We start from the raw sequence: 22,299 nt of genomic DNA, 5'->3' as shown, positions 1-22,299 counted from the left end.
TTCTTTACTGTGTCGTACGGCTTATGAAACAAACTATTAGATAATCTAAAAAAAATAATGAAGATAATTTTACAACACCGTGCCAATAAAGTATGACTAATACACCGGCATGATTATAGAACAATACTATTAATGAATAGACACGATCTAAATAAATAAGTTTAATAGAACAATAGACGAACAATAAAGAAAAATATAAAGCTATTAATAAAGACAAAAATCATTATTGCAGCGGATAATACACAAGCGTGCTGAACAAAGTTCAATGAGTCACGTCGCAGTATGAACAAGGAATATTCCTGTTGCATATAATGAGCGTATAAATAAGGAAGAATAACGCTTTATAAAATATATAACGCAGAAAATAAAATTATCTAGCGAAGAATGAATAACTAAGCAACAACACGAATCGAACAAAATAATACGTAACGGATAGTGTACGGTACAATGGCGGGATAGCAACTCGTTTTATTTCCGTCTAGTGCTACAAACTACTCCGTGACCTATTTAACGACATTTAGAGGGCATACGCAACTGCAATGACCCGGATTCGAAGCTGTTGTCTGATCGGGGGACACTTAAAATTTCCGCTGAGCATGCGAAGAATGTAAAGTAAAAAGACGAGGAATTCAATTGTAACAAAACACGATAGATAACGTTGAGATGTTACGTAGACACATTAAAAACTATTTTCGGTTAGAAGGCTTAATTATGTGTACAAGTAGATTTTCTTTTAAGACAATAAGTTTTTTCTCTATAAGAAAGAGTTCTTATCGTTTCAAAATTAGTATGTAACTAAAAAAGGAATAAATCAAATCCAAAAGAACAAATGGTTTTACCAAAATCGGTGCACAATTGACACTATAAAAGCGTAACATAAAAATATAAAATTATGAATTGAAAGCCTCTTTTTGGAAATCGATTAAAAATATTACACGTGACGTAATAGAGTTGCAATTACATCGTACATGATAATAGTGATCAAAAAATTTTATATTTCAGTAATCTCAATATTATATACTTAAGGAGAACACTTCATATTCCGTGTTCTTTATGGATAAAAAATACTTATATTGCAAGTATTTGTTTATTCAAGTGCACTTTATAACTATTCGTTTTATCGTTTATCTTTATACAAATACAAAGTTTCTAAGATTCCATTTTTACCATAGACTCTTGAAACACTTGTGAAACATCAATCATGTATATATATACATAATAGTATGTATATACGTACAATGTTATGTGTATTGATGACGCATATTACGGTTTGGCAACGCGCAATGTTTGGCGCCTTCCGTACTTCGGTAAACTCAAATGCAACATAGACAAACATTGACATAATTTATTTATTGGCGAGACCAGTTAACGAGGTCTAGATTTTACGACGTTCGAAACACAAGCCATAGATTATTTCTAGTTTATTCTACACTAATTTTAGTATTAACGCTATTCAATAAAATGGTCCGTCTAGGTATTTTAAAATGACTTTCGAAATAAAATGAGATCTCTATTTGCCAGTCATCTTTTTATTCAAGGGCAAGTGTGATGAGGTAGTACACATTTTTGTTATTATAAAAACGATTCAATTACTTAAGCTATCTACGAACGATACGGTTTGACAGATGATCGATCGGGTGTATCTCTCTCCACCACGAAGCTTAATTGACGTACCAATTAGTAGAAATCTTATATCAATGAACTTTATCGATCGTGCGCCAAATCCCATCGTTTACAGCTTTAGGTAATTTTCTGATAAGTGAAAATTGGAAATGTATTGATGATCAATAACAATGGTCAGTTTTAAAGTACCTAAATAAAATATATACGGACGATCATAATCCCTGTTAGTAGATTGTTGAAATTTCAATATTAATACTTGCCTACATTTCGTCAACAAAACAACATGACATAGGAAGAGTCTATCGTCGCCGCTAGGATTTTTTTTTAATGGATGATAATGGAGTGGTAACCCCACCCGTGCTATCGATATACACCGACGGGGCCCCAGTGAAGGATGATAGGTGAGGATGAAGTAGGTCAGGCAGCCCATCGTGACGAACTCAACAAGAATTGCTCACGATGGTTTCCAGGGAGAACCACGTGGAGGTCGACCTAATGAGGCATATTACTAGCAATGGGACTGTCAAACTACATTGCTAATAATCCCTCCCCCCCCCCCGCTACTATTGGATTGATTTATTAACGGTACTTTTTTTCACTGGAGTAATTGTAATTTTAAATTTACAAAAACATTTACAAGTTACAATCTTATAATTTTTTAGGTCTGTAAGTCAGATTAGTATACCGCTAGGCCGCGATACTCAATCTTCACTTTGTAACCTCTTACACAATTGTTGTTGATTTAAATAGAATACAATGGAAAAATATTTATTCAGCATTCCACAGTGTTTTTTTTTACAATAGTTCATTTTAAAGTTACGAAGAAACAATAGGTACCAAATTTAGTGAAAGCCGAAAGGGGCTGCCGCTAAACATATGCTTGTAGTATATTATAATACCACAGCGCTGACTTTCAGTGGAGCCACAGATCATGCATGAGACAGCGTTCATACAACTGATCCTTGTAGAAGGTAGGAATTGTTAGTAATGCAAACTAATAAATGCGAACTACTTATCTCATTGCTAGCAATATACCCTGTCAGGTCGACCTCCACGTGATTCCCCTTGGAAACTATCGTGCTGAATTCCAGGTGCATTCATCACGATGGGCTAACTGACCTGCTTTTTCATTCTCACCTATTATCCCTCACTGGTGCCCCGCCAGAGTATACCGTTAGCGTAGGCGGGGTTACCATTAAATAAAGACTGATCCTTGTAACATTTCTTATATATAGAATACATTGGTTAAAGAGCTTGTCTCACGTTGATTTTAAACAGAAATAAAAATAAATAATATCTGAACATAAAGATATCTCTTTAATGGTGACCCTCGTGTTTATTGGTGAATTGGACAAGAGCGTGGGTAGTTATTCATATGAGATGTGTATGGTAATATCATATTTTTAGGTCACCAACGTAATATAATGAATGCTAATGTTGTCTTCATTAAGATTCCGTCCCAGAAAAGAATTGTGAATCCTATTGTTACGTTAGCGCCAGATAGTCTGTAGGTAAGTTAAAGACTAGCTTCTTATAATCAATTATCATATTTTTATTTATTTATTTATTAAACTCTAATACACTTAGAAAGAGTAAATGGCGGACTTAAAACCCTTTATATTCATTATTATAATTTCAGTCGTTAATTGTACATTGTTGAACATAGTTCTCGTCATAAATTACCATAAGGTATGGTTCTCAACTATCTGCGTCTACTGATGACACATCCATTGGCCGTTATATCATCTAGTTAAGGGTCGTTCTACGTTTACACAGTTGTACTCAGGTTATGGAATGGTCTTCCTGCCGAGGTTTTCCCTAGAGACTACAACATAGGGTTCTTCAAAAAGGACGTATTAAGGTTTCTTAAGGGTCAGCAACGCGCGTGACATCCCTGGTATTACAGGCATCTATAGGCTACAGTAACTCCGTTTACCATCAGACAGGCCAGATTATTTACCACCATAGTTGTATAAATATAAAATATAAACAGATTTGCTTGTAGATTTTATATATTTCCTATCCTATTAACGTTTTGAATATCAAAATCTATCGAGTTACACAAATATTTTACAGGAACAAGTTATGAGAATAAGTCTGTAAGTTTATAGATTTTAATAAGAACAGGTAGCAAAGCATTCACAAAGAATAATATTTAATCTACGCTTGAAAATATCGGAGTTTAAAGCCTTGGATAATCGCGATACTGAACGAGTTTGCGTTCCGTTTGTAAACATCAGTCGATCGCAGGTCGAAGTTGATCGACAAACTTCAATATAAGGTAGTTTTCCTACTACTCCGACCTCGCGAGTAAACACGGTTATCAAGCATAAACAGAAGCTATTTGGTACACAGCTGTGAACAAGACTTCAGTGTTCAGTCATTTGTCGTGATAGATTTCAATAAATAATATTTAACTTGCAATGTACATAATTACAATGATGACATATTTGAGGAGATCTCAAACAAATATATTCATAATACTAAAATAGACAACAACTTGCCGAAACTACAGTAGAATTATGATAAATAAACGATTTCAGTACAAGCCCACTTACATAAAGTTTGTTTGGAATTAAATAGATCCCATTACAAAATAAGTAAACATGTAAGTATCTTATATTTTTAAGTTAGCTATATATGTACTTATAAAGTTTTGGATTGTCGTAAACAGCTTGAACAAATTTGATAAAATTTGATATTCGTGTACTTTTGGGAATAAAAATAATGCAAATAGATGTCATCCCAAACAAACAAAACAAAACAAACAATCGCCAAATTATTCATGTATTATTAAACGCAAAGCAAATTTCTTTAAATGAAAAAGTATTAATAGTAAAAAAAAACAACACAAAATACATCAATAGCTAAAATAATTTATTAGATATTTAAAGACCAATCAATAAAAATAACAAAGCATTGATTGTGAAATAAGAATAGCAATAAGTGATACAAATACACTGTTTACAATATAATTTACGAAAATAACGTCCATTTTGAAATTCAAATACAATTATTTTTAGTAGGTACATCTCTTGTTTTAATGGAATTCTCAAAATAATCTAATCTATTGAATGAACCAAGTGCATTAGGATATATTTGAAATCATTATATTTAGTATATATGTTATATTAATAGATTCTTGTATTGTCAATGTTTTGAGAGCTCTATTGATAGGAGAACTATCGCCGACACTTGCTACTCCTATTGTTCTTGTAGTTTCATCAGACAGTTTATACGGCTTGTCAACGACATCTTAGTTTGAATACCAAATATCTACATACCTTTAAATTTACTTAGACAGCAACCAAGTTAAACTCTGTAGTAATTGAATTAAACACAATTTATAGGTAAGTAAATACTAGGCAATTTTAGGCAACTAGAAATTGTTTATCAATATTTTACTATACTCGATTAAGATGGAAAATTGGAAATCTAATTAAATTTTGATAAAAACAAGTTGGCTCAATTTCTTAAAACAATCATTAGTGGAGGCCTATATCCAAATAAATAGATAAATTTTGGAAAAAACCAATTTGGTACTTCTGTAGGACAACCTAAGTTTATATACAACTAGCGACTCGCTCCAGCTTCGCACGGGTGCACATTACATCACATCACATTAGAAACCTCTAAAATTTTCAATGTTTCTTTACTATATTATGCATGTATTATACATATAAACCTTCCTCTTGAATCACTATATCTATCAAAAAAACCGCGTCAAAATCCGTCGCGTAATTTTAAAGATCTAAGCATACATAGAGACAGACAGACAGTTGTTTTATACTATGTGTATATGTGTTATATACTTATAGTGAAGTAACATTACAAATGCGTCTAAAACTAAAATATATGTGATTAACTTAAATATACTAATACGATGTAATTAAAACTCAATTGATGACAGATAAACAAACAGGTAGATGACCTCCGTAAGTCTCTGTAAATTTATAGTCCTTATAGATATTCAATGTCGTACCAATATCGTCGAAAAATAAATAATAAACTCACCTAGTGATATGGTCTTGTCTATCAGCTATGTTCTGTAAGCCGACAGCATCTCGCTGCAACATTACGATTGCAGCTCTTACAGCCTCCGTAGACTTCAACTCTTCGATCCGCTCTGACAACTCCTAAACAAAAGACTGCTATTGGATTGTTGTTCTAGTCGATATAAGGAACTTTCATATAATTTATAATATATAAAAAATCACAATATAATATGTAATAGATATAATAGAAAATAACAGAATCAAATGTAATAAATAGAAAATAATAGAAAAAGTCTATAAGCATTACTAATATTATAAGCGCAAAAATTGCCTAGAATTGAATAAAAACAGTTGTGATAAAATTTAGGCGCAAATTTTTAGTTTCTTTACACTTTTAGGCTTGAAGCCTAAAATACACACAAAATACAGTCTAATCATCCATACGTACGTCTTGTATATCGCCATATTTCGGACTATAACAATATTTTTTCCAGTAATTTCACAGCTACTCTTCAAAACAAAGAGAAATTGAGAGAAAAGAGCTTACTAATTACTAGTATCTAAAGACAGAAATATAATTAAATATTTTAATAATTTAATATTCTCCTAATTATAAGGAGAGATCCGTATCTAGTACACAGACATTAATAGGTCTTTATGGTACAGTATAAATGCTTATACAATAGTTACATCTAAGTAGTAAGTATACAAGTGTGGGTATCGAAGAGGTTACTTGACCGACACTGCGCCCACGCTAATTACGGATTACCTATTCGCGTGGGTACCATAAAAATCACATTAATTTATATGTTTTATTCGAAACTACAGTGTTAATGTAATTTTTATTCTTTCGTGAAATTCATATCTCATGAATTTAAAACTCAAAGATATAATTGTGAAGGCTCGTAATTTTTTTTTTTATATAACTTAGAATGGCAAACAAGCTGACGGCCCACCTGATGGAAAGTGGTAACCGTCGCCTATAGACATGAGCAGTACCATGGACATAACAGAGTATACTGTTTCGCCCCATGCGTTGCCATTTCTGAGGACTCAGGTGTTATTCCTCCGTACCCAGTAAATTCACGCCATATCCCACCCTTCAAACCGAAACACAGCTATGCAAACACAACTGCTTCACGGTTAAAACACGAATGGGACAGAGGTACCCAAGCAATCGACTTTTATACAAAGTCTCCCTCTGGTAAACTACTGCATTACCATCGGATTAAAAAAAATACAGAACTAAACGAATACTAAAAGCATTATCTATTATATATTTGTAATAAGCTACTAACCTCAACATCGTCCGTATAAAAAAGAGTATTTCTGAAAACATCTTTCTTCACAATTGTCACATAGGGACCTTGTACGCCACCGACAAACTTTTCACAGTTAAAGAACACAGCATCTTTCTTCACCATCTCATCTTCGACGCCAGCAAACTTAGGATTCATGTCGACAGACGAAGATGGCGCCACTAATGTATAATCCCAGAAAGACCATGCACCATATTGGTGTAGTAGCAATGTGGTAGCCACATCATCTGCCAAGACACCTGTCAGCTTTGATGCCGCTGGGAAAAACCCAATCATCCGTTTCCCCGAACCAGTATTTTGTTGCAACCTCTGTTCTAGATTGTTTAAATCTATAAAGCCTTCCTTTGTCTCCGGTATTTTGATTATCTGAAAAAATAACACATTTTAAAAAGAGAACCGTCAATTTTATAAACTAAGATATATCGCCTTTGAAAATATTAAGTACATTAAGGTTAAAAAATCGCATACTTAATAGCGGTAGGTATATTTACATTAATTTTTAATTAATATATGATGACCAAATGTATGTTAAATGTATATTTACAATAATATACATACATTTCGACATTGTTGTATAATTTTAAAATCACAAATAAAGTAATTATCAGACCAATTCTTTTTATGAAATCTATGCAACCAGTTCGTTGAAAAGTTTACATTGTAATAATATTTAGGTATTGATATCAATATTTAATAAGACATGTTCTTATTGTAGATAATATAAAGTGATATCATAATATGAAGCTTACAAAATAAAATGCAAATCCCCGGAACAATTGACAGGAGGGTTAACGTTCGACTATCTAATTCACCATCTAAATACGAAACAAATTTCGCCGAATGTGTCTAAATATTGCGACGGCTATAGGGCCTTAATTTAAATGTGATTTGTATTACAGAAGGTGGATATTATAGGTGAATGACCTGCAACATCGCGTGTGAGTACACCTGACCTAAATATCCATTATTTTGCTTTAATTCTCACGCAATTACCGTAATACATCATGTGGGCAAATTTGATAACGCTGTTTACATTTCAATGAATGTTTGAGGAAATATTATATAGGTAGCAAATACATCTGTTAGGTAACTGATTGATATATGTATTTACTAGTAGCCTGGAAACTATACTCGTATACGACAGTAAAACTTATCTAAAATGAGGATTTCTTTGTAAACGACATAAACAATTAAAACGTAATAAATACGAAGTAACGACTTTATTACACACTGACTTTAGTACACCAATGATATAAATGTATTAAATAAACGGAAATAACAAGTTTAAATTAAAAATATTCAAAGATATGGATATACTATAAATATTAAGAAATAAGTGGAACGGTATGATAAAAATTTAATGGACTAAATAATTGATATAATATTAGATCTAGAGTTTATATTACTGGCGTAGTTTTAAAAGATCCAATATTTGAGGCAACAATATGCTCAATCCGAAATGAACACGTATTAAACAAAAAACGTGCTACAAATAAAACTAAAAAACCACTCACGGTTCTATGTAGTTATTTGAGGTATACCATTTGATGGTCGGCGGGGGGCTACCACTAAGACGAACACAAGGACGAAGTCACGACATAATTGCGCAGAACTTAGGCTGACGTAACGGGGACGGAATGGGATTCTTCGAATTTGAACTATCTTATATTTATATAGTAGTTAGATACAGTAGACACATTAAAATGGTTAAAATTCTTTTACATCTATATTGTTATTAAGCCCAAATACTTCGAACTTGAAACATCCTCCTTCAAATTTGCAACACATGGCACAAATGCATTTTATGTGGTTGGTAACATATGGCTGGGAATGTGATATTTATATTGATATATATAACTGATGGAAGAGATTTAGTATTTAGTAGTTAATATCAAGGCATAACGCAGGACATTTTAGTCGTCAGAAAGGACAGAAAACAAATTTTCTGTATATGTAAAATTTTTACAACTGCAGGCGACGATTAGATCGATTTATTTGGTACTGTCAGCAGTATAATTGTTGTTTTAGATATTATGCTTTTTTTTATTGCTTTTTTTGTTTTTCATTCTATTATCTCTTTTACTGTGTATTATATGTATATTTTTTTATTGTAATTTGTGTGCTGTAAGTAATGTAAATAAATTATCTATCTATCTATAAGAAATAAATTTTTCCTCGCATATTAAAAAACACAACCATGCCTTGCCATAAACGAACTGTATTCAATAAATATATAGACAGTAACAAACGTAATATAAGGATTCTAACAATATTCTATACATCTAAACTAAATCTGTTCAAGCATTTAAAAGTAACGGTGAAAAAAAAATACATACCTAAATCCTAAAAGTATTATAAGCCTTTTTGGGCATTCGTTTATAAAAAAAAAATTCAATGAATCAAAAAATCATTATCATCATCATCATCACCATATTAATCATTAACCATCCAATGCTCAACACAGGTCTCCCTCTTGGGAGGTTTTACTAGTAGTTGTCACACTTGGCAAACAAGTTGGCAACCGCAGTTAGGTGATATTTAGTAATGTTTTAAGAAGGATAATTCTACCCATTCCTCGACCATTATTTTCTTACGCATAACACCCACGGTAAAAGAACGGGTGGCCGTTTTATATCGGGACCAAGCGGGTCTAATATGTGATCAATTATTAACATAGTACCAATACAAGATACCGCGTTTTAAATGTGTTAACTCGTAATCCGATGACTCAATACCAACTATAAAATTTATGATTTTATTACATTCTGCTATAACTCACACGATTGCAAAATTGCAATAAAATTCAACACACCAATGTGACAATAAACAACTGTTGTGCCGTGTAATAAATAAACTTTGCAATTCACGCATGAAATAATGCTCACTGTCACATTTGATGAATATCAACCTCGTAAATTAGCATTATGTAAAATTCCACCACTTTAAAATCTAATGCTATCAGTAGGTCATGCAATAGCGTCGCTATAGATTCAACAATTATAGATAAACTCTGTTTACGATGTCATAAATATTTGTAAATAACATTTCGTTTTTGTCTTCAATTCAGTGCTATTCGGAAATATGGTAATGCGGCACAAAACGGATTTAAATCGATTTTCAATCTATATTAATGTTTGTAAAAAAAATCTTTTAATGTAAATAAATATAATAGCGCCACCTACCCTTTTTTTTTTCAATGTCCTCTGCTCAAATGTTGTCTGGAAGAGATTGCTTAGCGATAAGGCCGCCTTTTGTATCACTTCTTATTTATATTTACTGTATTTGTTATTTTTCTTTTTTACTTAGTGGAATAAAATGTAAAATATAAATAAAATAAATAAATAGAGCAAATCAACTTTTCTAACTTAACAATAATACGTAGGGGGAAAGGAATTATTAGTAATTAGATCTAACAGCCCTTTTACAGGTCTTAACCTATTACAGACACCAGCTTATAAAAATAAAACTGCCCTTTTACCCTATCAGGTTAACCTCCACGCTATTCCCCTCATGGTTAACTGTTGTGGAATTCATCACGATGGGCTAACCGACCTATTTTAATGCTCACCTATCATCTCTCGACTTACCATTCCATCCTCACCCATAAAAAACTATAGTACATATTTATATAGGTGTTATATTAGTATTCCAAACACATAAAAACTGAGTACCTACGAGATATGTGTAGGTGACCATTGCGATAAATATCACTTGGTAGATAAAAAAGACAAATAGTATTTCAACAGGTCTCAGGTTTATCTATTTTTACGTAATTAACACATATGCTCAGTGTTGCCATGTTTAACTTGTATGAATAATGCTAAAAACTAATCATATAACTAAGATAAACAATGGAACATAGTGTACTAAATGTATTGTGACTGTATGCACTGACATCCGGTTATAATACAAATTGAAAATGCCAGATTTAAATAACTAACGCCTCGCCTCGGATTCGCATGGTTTTTTAAAATAAAATCCAGTGCATATTACTAATAATAAAGCTTCCTATAAGATGAAAGCCTTTTTTTAAATAGGTTAAGTATTTTTTGAGCTTATCCATTTTTAATAAAAAAACCAAATCTTTCCTCTTTATAATATTAGTTTAGACTAAATTAAATAAAAATTAACAGAATGTATAGATATTTTTTTTTAATTCTTCAGACGAATAGATTAAATATCTTTATTAATATAAAGGACCTGAATCTGTTTAGGCTGATGCCTGGTAAGAGCGGTTTTTATTAATGGGTAAAAATTAAATGGTAACCCCACCTGCGCTATCGATATACGTATGATTATTAAGAAGGGAAAATGTGGCGTGCCAATTTAGTGCAACATGCAATATATGTAAAATTAATTCAGAAATACGTTACATATCCTTCTTTGGTACATACAATAATTGTTTTTAATTATCTGTGTTATAATTTTATCTTAAATATATGTGTGTATTATTCCAATAAAATTGGTACAACCTGAAACCTATGTATTTTAATAAACAAAGGGCATGCATGACGCATATGTAACATAAATATTTACTTTATAGTTTTACTATAATATCTCATTATGATAACAATACAGGAAAATAGTAGCTACAGCTGATAAATATTGTTAAAACTAGACGCTGTAACAGTATTCAAGGGCAAACTGACCAGAAATAGTTTTAACACAAAGCAATATCAATAAATCACCTTAGTTAATGCTCATGAACGCCAATATTTTTTCTTTTATAGTAATTAAAACTTAAAAAATAAAACTCGGAGCTCTGATTATAATTACTTGTAATGCGTTGCCATAGGAATTGTGGAAAACCTTATTTTAGAAGAAGCAAAACTACGAATTCATAATTGTGGATTATATAATTCCAGAGCTCAAGTTTATTTCTAAGCATAGCAAGAAAAGGTATACCATTAAATCCATCTAAATATACTATTTATAAAACTAAATAACTTTTCTCAAATTACCATATGTAGATTAGAATATATAAAAAAAAACATCAGTATCAACAGTTATACCCTATCGGGCATGCAACAATTTAAGTACAGCAATTATATTAACATAGAAACATTCAAATACTATTACCATTACTTGATCGTATACGCGACCGAAATTTAATAATACAATGTTGAAATAATTGTTTTCATTTATTTCTTCTTAAGTCCTTTAAAGAGCATTCGCACGCATTTTGAATTGAATGAAACTGAATTTTATCAACAATAGCGTAAGAAAAACAATTTTAATTTATGACTTTGTTGTAAAGTTTTTTTTTTATACAACTTAAAGAGCAAACAAGCTGAAGCCCCACACCTGATGGAAACTGGAAACCTTTGCTTATAGACATGAGTAGTACCATAGACATCACAGAGTATACTGTTTCGCCCATGATACTTCCTACTGAGGACTCAAGTTTTATTCCTCTGTACCTAGTAAATTCACTGCCATATCCTACCCTTCAAACCAAAACACAGCCATGAAAACACAACTACTTCACGGTAGAATTACGAATGGGACAGAGGTGTCCAAACAAACGACTTTTGTACAAATTCTCCCTCTGGTAAGTTGTCTTGAGCGTCTGATAAATAAATAAATGGCAATATTGGATACTGGATTTCGATTGGTTACGCACACTTACAACTTGTATATTTATAAGATAAGGATGTTTACGGGTAGATAACTGATTTACAACTAAGTTGTTGGCCAGATGGCAAATAGATTATTATGCATTCAACATATCAACATGGCGCGCGGAGTATTATATGAGAATGATCGCAATTGGTTGGACATAGACATTGATAAGCCGAGGTATTTGTCGATAGTGCAACCGTCGCATAATAATGTGCAGTCGAGTTAGCCGGCTACAATTGCTCTTGCTAGTAACGTAACGTTATGTGAAGGACGCGAGATCAGCATTGCTCTTTATTTTTTTTTTATACCACTGAGATGGCAAACAAGCATACGGCCCACCTGATGGTAAGCGGTTACCGTAGCCTATAAACGCCTGCAATACCAGAGGTATTACGCGCGCGTTGCCGACCCTGAAGAAACCTCTTTACCCCCCTTTTGAAGAACCCCATGCTGTAATCTCTTGGGAAAACCTCGGAAGGGAGCTCATCCATAACCTGAGTGTTCGTGGGAGAAAACATCTCTGAAACCGCGTTGTACGCGACCATTTAGACTGTAAGGTACTTTATCAACAGTTACTACGTTTTTCTATATAAATCATTATATGTAATATAATTAATTATAACTTCGTACAGTGACAAAGTAAGAATAAATATCATCAATATCTCTTCATCATAAAAATATCGTCAAGGAAACAAGGAACAATACACCAGCGGTAGAGATTGACAACTCGAAATAAAACCATCTGGCCATTATGACAGTAGTAATTAATAAATTAAGAGACCCACGTCCAGCAGTGAAACGTTAATGGATTATTGTGTTTACGATTACCGAATAGTTGTAAATTTGCAGATGGCGCGGACCATATCAACCATTGCCAAGAGTGTCTTTTTTTATTAAATTTAGAATGCCAAACAAGTTCACAGCCCATTTGATGAGAGCCGTATCCGTGGTTTATAAACATGAACCATGGACGTCATAGAGTACTTTGTGATACCATTGCTACTGCTCATGCGTTGTCGTTTTTGAAGACTATTATGTTATAAGTATGGTGATAAGGATAAGCAAGCTGAAGTGGCAAAGAGCTGCTCACATAGCTCAAAGAACCGACAATCGATGGGAAAGAAATGTTCTTAAGTGGCGACCCTGTACGGGTAAACGCAGTGTAGGACGACTCGCCACTAGATGGAGTAACGATCTCAAATACATTGCAGAAGTTCAGTGGATGCAGGTGGCTCAGCACCGTTCTTTATGGCAGTTTATGGGGGAGGCCTATGTCCAACAGTGGACGGATAACGGCTGAAATGATAATGATGGTGTTTTACCTCTGTACACTGTAATTTAACTATTTATTTATAAAACCATAAAAATATATTTTCTCACCTCAGCTCCACATTCCTTCCATGGCGCCAGTTGCCTTTCTGTTTCTCTGGAGGATACGAAAAGGGCAACACTTTGTGGTCTTAGAGTCCTGAGAAACCTCGGCAAGGATGTTCCTATTACAACCACATCTTCAGCACAAGCTCCCACTGCATTTCTAATTATCGCCTTCGATTCAGATCTATGGAATAAAATATTCATATTCAATAATAGTATTCATATACATCATGATTCTTGTCGAATAGTTGACTTGGACTTTATTTAACTCTTTAGAAAGATGTAAGACTTCATTTTTTTTTATACAACTTAGAATGGCAAACAAGCTGACGGCCTACCTGATGGAAAGTGGTAACCGTCGCCTATAGACATGAACAGTACCATGGACATAACAGAGTATACTGTTTCGCCCATTATACCCCCATGCGTTGCCATTCCTGAGGACTCAGGTGTTATTCCTCCGTACCCAGTAAATTCACGCCATATCCCACCCTTCAAACAGCCATGCAAATACAACTGCTTCACGGTAGAAACACGAATGGGACAGAGGTACCCAAGCAATCTACTTTTGTACAAAGTCTCCCTCTAGTAAATTCATTCATTCATTCTGGTTCATCTTCGTGTTTTAAAAACAACTCCATATTCAAGTTTGAAATTAAAAGGAAGGGTTGGCCCATTGTCTGCCGGGACCACACAGAAAAACTACACTAATATTTCTTAATTATTATTTAACCTACAAATAACATATACAAAAACCTTTCAGTCAAAGATAAATAACCCATAAAAAAAACTAAAGAGTACAACATAGCATAAACCTACGCCACACAAATATTGACTTACAAATCATATGTACAAATACCCATTTGACCGCCGAGAATTGTAGTGATCTAGAAAACATATCGCATTCGTACTATTCAAAGCAGTTTAACTTATTCTAGATAACCTTCGCGTCTTGCTGTCAATAAAAGATAATCAAACACGTAAGCCGAGCCAACGTTTAAGAGCATTCACCTAAGATCAAAATTCCATTAATTCATTCTTTACCAATAATTCAAATGAAAAAAAATAGCTTTATATGTCCTAAATTCTATTAAAATCCGTCGAACCAGTTAAACTTATATAAAAAATATCTAAACATCTTTCATCGACATTTATGATAGACCTGTAACTATTTTTTTAATTAAAATTTGCCGGCAGAATCACAAAATGAGATAAAGGTACCCATGCAAAGGATTTGAATGAAGTTACTAACCTTTTGAATTGGTTTTATCCAATTTTTAAGGTTACCAAATATTATTATTATGAAACCTAATTTATATGAAATCTGACACAGCTATGTATGGTAACTTCCTAACAATGCACTTACGAGCACATGATACTATAATGTTGACCTGATGGTGATACAAGTCAGAAGGTGAGTATAAAAACCTTATAATAAAATAAAGAAACCCTTCGATTTTGGACTCAATTGATTTATTACGAAGTAACTAACATATTAATCAAGGTCAGATCAGATTGTAAAGGTTTACGTACTTATGTTTATTATTAAATATAAGAAGTCGAGGTAACACGTAATACATACATTTCTAGATAGACCACGCACCCTGATAATAAGTTACTATGTGACATAAAGGAATAATCGATAGCGCAAACTATAACAAATTTTTCAAACACGTACTATTTAACTAGCTATGGTTGAGATTATGGTTTTGGCTGCGTGAATTCATGTAATATGTATTCCACGCATTTATTAGAATACGGTCTATTTATGTACCATATTTTATTCAAATCTGTTCAGATGTTTAAACGTGATTACAGGGTGGAAATATTAAACATTGATTTAGATAGATGTGATCTTGACATCTCCCACTAAAGATGCTATATCATCAATAATAATCCATTTATCACCTAAACATCATATTTTCTTTGTCATGAAACTACAAATGCTCGCTACACCATTATTTACAACGAACTATCAAGAAAACTCCATAGACACAATTTAAGATGACTATCGAACCTACTCTACTGTCACGATATTTTCTTAAGCATTCCAATCATGGGTTAGAAACAATTTGAGATGGCTATTCCTACTCTACCTTTGTGCATTTCAATCATGGAGTGGAATCACCGATGATATAATAGTTAGAGAACAATTTCAATGGATGATTAACCAGTTTTTTTATGGGAAAAAATGGTATGGAATCGCCTGCGCTAACGGGATACGCTGGCGGAGCACCAGTGAAGGGTGATAGATGAGAATGAAAACAGGCCAGTAGCCCATCATGATGAATTCATCAGGAATTAACCATGATAGTTTCCAAAAACCGCGAGGAAGTCGACCTGGTTGGGTATATTGCTAGCAATAGGATTCTCAATCTCCATTACTAACAATCCCTTTCCCCCCGATTAACCAGTATTAGGTATTAGAAAATTTAGTAACACATTTATTAGTTAAAAATAAAAGTCATTTAAGGGTCGAAAACTTTGTATCTCAACCGACTTAAAAAAAATAGGGTCTCATTTCGGTTATATTTTTTATTATATTTGTTAACTCATAACTCCATCGGTTCTACCATTTGGAATTTTTTTTTTTTTTTTATCTGAAAGGATTATACTTCCAGATTAGTTCTATAGAAATTTTATCAAATTCTGTTCTGTAGTTTAGTTTTGGAATCAAAATAACTGATTTGGTCACAATTGGAGTTGGGTTTTTTGTGAGGCACGATCTTTAATTATGTATATTAGATATTAAGGCAAAAAATAAACATTGTAACCCAAAACAATTATCATTAGAACTAAATTAATGAGAAAGGGGCTGAATAGACTTTAAAGATATTTATGACTAAGTAGCTCAGTTTAAAAATAATTGTATATTTCATAAAACAATTAATGTAATTAGCATTAATGAATTAAATAAATTGTTAGGTACTGTCGCTCACCTGTAGATGTCGCTTTGACCCGATGTGTGTGAGAGTGAGGTGCACAGCGTGGCGTGTGTCGGTAACACGTCTCTTGCAATATATTCCTCAATCCAGTGCAATGCGCGGCCGGAACCATTGTAGTCGCAGTACACAACTGGAGACAAAGAAAATGAAAACTTTATTTAGATTTAACAAATACATTCTAGAATCTAATATATAAAATATCGAATAAAAATTAATTACTTTTCCCATGTTTTGATATCTCATTATATGTTCATTCATGCAAATCTCCGAAACTGCTCAACCAGTTTTAATGAAATTTTGAAAATGTATATGGTTTGTTCCAATTTGAGACATATTAATCTTGATGAGAAAAAATGATCCGAAAGGTGGCGGTAGGGTGCTAAAGAACGTTTACCTTTGCCAAACAACGTTTTTTTTTACCGGATTAGCTAGTGGGTAAAATACTAAATTATATAATTATTATAATGTAGCCTCTGTTTTTTTATAGAAATTGTGACTCGAACTCGTCATAATGCCCATTTATAGAATAAACCTACAACTATTTAATTTATCTATTTTAACTGTGAAACAGCTATGCTAAAGTATTTTGAAGGGCATGGGAGCTAATGCAGTCACCGACATAAAATTTACAGCATCGTAGTCGTTAAAAGTGACATATATGGATCGCCATTAACATATTATATATTACAAAAATTGTAGTGTAAATGCCGATGTTCAATTGTATAAACGACTGTTGCCACTTGCCACCTGGTGGGCTGTCCATTTGTTTGTTGTTCTTATTAGCAAGTACATAAAAATAATTCGGAACGCATCTTTATAAAGCGAACACGTGGAATATCATATTATACCAACATATATGTATATATACAATTATATATTCGGTACATGTATAAGCAATATGTTATGTATGTTCAAGGCCGTCGGTGTCATGACAGTTTGCAAAAACATCTGCCAAAATTATTATTTAAATTTTAGGATTAATTTACAATAATATTATTTTCAGTGATATAAAAATACTTAAATTTAACATTTAAAATATATTAAATTTAAAAGGAACATCTGTCAGTGGACAACAGGCACAGCCAAAGTTGTATCAGTCGCGGCGCGCCGGCGGCTGAACGCATGTCTTCGTGGACAATGGACATACATAATTTTCTTTAATGAGTGAGAATGAAGTGGTAACTCCGCCTACGCTATTTGTATATACTCAAGGTGCTCCAGTGAATAATGACGTAAAAATAAAAGCAGATCAGTTAGCCCATTCTGACGAATTACACGAAAATTAATTACAATAGTTTCCAAGATGAACCAAGTAGAGGTCGACCGGATTGGATACATTGCTAGCAATGGGATTGTTAGACCGAATTACCAATAATTCCTTCCACATAAATTATGTTATCATGGTCCTGTTTTTGACGAACAAAAATATACGCCGAAGATTGTTCTTTGTCTACGTAAAATTTAAATGTCACAGACACGCTAGAGATCTTTTGTTCCTTTATTCCTATTCAAATTGCATGGAAATTACTATAAAGAGATTTAAATTATATTAAGATTGTATTCAGTAAGATTTAAAATAATTTGTATACGAAGAAACGAAAACGTGTACAAAGTCTCTTAGGTATAACAGATTATAAACAATTAAACAATGAATGTAGAAATAATAAAAATTTATGATTCCCGAATGCCGACTTATGTATTAAAAATATTTTCAAACTAATGTAGAGTCAGCAGGCACTTCCAATTATTCAATTGTCAATAAAAAAAAATCTATTTATACAACATACCAATATAATATGCACCAAACTTTCCTCTAAATATGCATTAAATTAAAATTAATTTTATTATTAATGAATTCAACAACAATTATAACCGCCAAAGCCAAGCCCATAACCGCTCCCTATAGACACGAAGAACACTCCTCCCATGATACCTCCCACACGTTGCCATTTCTAAAAACATAAATGCCACCCTAATTTTCCTGCCATATCGCACCCTTCAAGCCGTAACGCGCCCATACAAGCATACTACAAATAAAGAAATATCTCCAATATTTTCACACCATATCCAAGTAAATTTGAATAATTCGATAGCAAGATAGATTCTCTTATATGTCATTATAATTATTTTAAAATCACAACAAATCTATTAGTAAGTAGATACATACATATACCTCACGTCATGTTCTTTTTGGAGTAAACAGAAACAATAGAACGCCAAATATACCGACCCAAACATACCCACATACATAGTAGCTATTATAAATTCAAATGCAAACATAATACGACATTAAAACATTATAAAACCAATAACAACATAATCTGAGTCAGATATCTGTATATACCTACCTACATACATCGCGTCCAATTACTATGTCAAATGTTCCGAGTTCGGTGAACCTTGCATTCAATGTCAGTTGGACTGGCCATGTAAGTATATCGTAAATATAACATTTAGTTCTAACATAGAGATTGTTAGATTATATCACAGTGCAACGTACGTAGAACGAATAACAATAGAATCCAGTGTTACCATATTGATTTGTTATTAGGCTTTGGTATATTATATTCATTGATTGTACTCTAGAACAGAGTAATAAAGATAATATAATAACAATGTGAATGTAATATATGTATATATATTTATTGGAACCCAAATATTAAGAGGATCTCCATTTGACTATATATTTTAATTCATTAAACATATGCATATTAAGCAATATTTTTAATTAATTTTTAATCAAAATTGTTTGTTCCTTTATCTACTGATCCCATATTAATTTTATCAAAGTTTCTTCTTTTCAATATCTTTATCTTGATAAAGACATGACACAAATAATAAATATACGAACAATACACAAATAATTATTTGTGTATTGTTATATATACGAAACATAGCATTTTTAACACAGAATAGATATTTAAAAAGCTGGTGTTTCTATCGTAACAAAATTAAAATAAAACTAACACGGGGATGAATTCTATTATCAATAAAAAGCATTAGTAAAATCAGTTCCGAACTTGCGATGATATCACGTAACATACATACACAAAAGCACACATACGCGCAAATTGAATAGTGAACTGTCCTTCTTGTCGAAGTCTATTGAAAAATGAAACATATACACAAAAACTTTTTCATACAACCTACACATTCATAAAATTCATAAAAGCTAACCGGTTATGGTTACTTCATTAATTAAATTTTATATTATTTATTGAATATGTTGTTGAATTATTGAGATCCATCTCTTCTCAAATTGTTTTATTACGTCGTGGGTTCACAGACTTGATGGTTACGTGTGGTCGGCTTAGTGGCTGGTTACAATCATTTTTAGACCTTTTGACTCAAACGATAACAGCGCCTTATTTATGCAAAATGTAGATAACATAGTTAACATAATTTAAAACATTTAATATTGTACATATTATAGTATAGCCATTAGTAAAAATAAGTAGATTTTGCTACGTAAAAAGCAATTTTAATTTATATAGGCTAGTAATCTCATTATTATAATTTTAAAACAAATAAAATACACAGACTGACGAGATGTTTCATAGGCACTTAATTGAATTAAATCCAATTTAAATTATTTTAATTTACAATTCAGAATCATGTAAATATTGCTGCGAAAAGTAAATGCTATTTCAATTGTAATAATTAATTAGGAAATAAACTGCATTGATTATAGAAAAATGATCAAAAGCGGTTCAGAAATTGACAAATATATAAGCGATTTGAAAACCTTTTTCTCTTGATCAACGCTTAAAAATACATCTTTACTTTCATGAATAACAACCAACTTCAAAAAAGAGAAATTTTCTCGATTGGATTATACTTTTTCCATGTTACACTGCTATGCTCTCCGACTGAAATGATTCAGAAGATTCTTGATATTTTTTTAATTAAAAAAGGTTTATTACCATATTATATTTATTAAGATAAAAGTTTATTGAAAATAGAAGCTCGTAATAAACAGAGAAGCACCGTTAAGCACGCATACAATAGCTCTATAAAACTGTAAACAAATAAACGAAATAAGAAAAATATTCGAACTATCAAACAGACCCGGGCACATGTTTGATAAGTCGCGGCATGACCCATATCGGTCAGTTTCAATTACTCCACATTCGAGAGATAACAAACAATATTAAACTACGTACACGTAATCTTACGTATTACGCCAACAGTAACTATAAATTCAGCAAGATTTTACATCCATAAAATAACACCCGGCTGTTAAATTTCTCAAATTTTTGACAATTTGTAACTACCATATTTCTTTTAAATTAGTATTTTCCTGCGAATTCGTTCACATGACCGTGACAGATTAAAAGGATTAAAGATTGTGATTAATCAAAAGGTTAAAAATAAACAAACAGAGAAACTCACTTTCAAGTGTTTTTAGAATTATATTGTTTTATATGGCCAAAGTTATAAATGTATTTAGTCACTATATCTCTAAGAAATTCAGAAAATTATAAACTTAATGATTTCATGGTACATAATACGATAAAATTAAACGTCTTTATTTAAATATAAAATTTTAAAAGAATAATTTACTATTTCTCTAATGGTGTTAGCATTTGTAGAGCAACATGGCACTGCCATAATTAAAACAAAAACGGTAACCCATTTGTTAAAATTCGTAAAACTATTCGACCTCGACATTATGCCAATAACCCAGATACTAATTCACACATTTACACACATACAGAAAAACTGTTTCCTTCGACAGTCGGGTGAAAATGTAAATTATTTATAATGAACAAGACTCGCTGGAAACAACGTAACACAGCAATTATCCGCTATTAAAACAATATAATAATATAATAAGACGGTAAACGCTATAATGATAGTAACCGCTAACATCCAAGTGTCTTTGCACGTGATGTTTAAAGTAACTCACAAACTAAAGATTACGTATTACAAAATAACGGGGGGAAGGGATTATTAGTAATGCGGATTATCAGTCCCATTGCTCGCAATATGCCTCATAATGTCGAACACGTGGTCCCCCCTGGAAACCATCGTGCTGAATTACTGGTGTATTCATCACGATGGGCTAACTGACCTGCCTTTTCATTCTCACCTATCACCCCTCACTGGTGCCCCGCCAGTGTATACCGTTTTCGTGGATGGGGTAACTATTCCATTATCATCAATTAAAAAAAACTACAAAATAACTAACCGTAAAACATATAAAATTTATCAATTTGAATAATCCTAAGTACAGAGACAGACTTGGAAGGAGACAGATGAACCCTTTAAAAGATGGGATAAATAAATTAAAGCAGTAAAGAAAACAAAACGCCTCGCGTCCAGTTTCCTCGGTTAGGAAATTATCAAAGCTAAAGTGCTATCATCAATATACCATTGAATGAAAATTATTATTTGTACTCTTTGTTCTATAATATCTAC

General features: G+C 32.3%; 1 protein-coding gene across 1 annotated transcript in view; it reads right to left on the bottom strand.

Annotated features, from left to right (window-relative positions):
- The window catches only part of LOC113512141 (uncharacterized), a 95,791-nt gene that overhangs the window by 17,313 nt on the left and 56,179 nt on the right, over positions 1-22,299 (bottom strand). Inside the window, 4 exon segments of the mRNA XM_052893943.1 lie at positions 5,638-5,759; positions 6,917-7,303; positions 13,940-14,117; positions 16,873-17,008. Of these exon segments, the coding sequence (XP_052749903.1) occupies positions 5,638-5,759; positions 6,917-7,303; positions 13,940-14,117; positions 16,873-17,008 (823 nt within the window).

Source organism: Galleria mellonella, unplaced genomic scaffold (assembly GCF_026898425.1).
Source record: "Galleria mellonella isolate WM207_F2 unplaced genomic scaffold, CSIRO_AGI_GalMel_v1 utg184, whole genome shotgun sequence".
NCBI classification, from domain to species: domain Eukaryota; kingdom Metazoa; phylum Arthropoda; class Insecta; order Lepidoptera; family Pyralidae; genus Galleria; species Galleria mellonella.
This window is presented reverse-complemented; position numbering and strand designations above follow the sequence as displayed.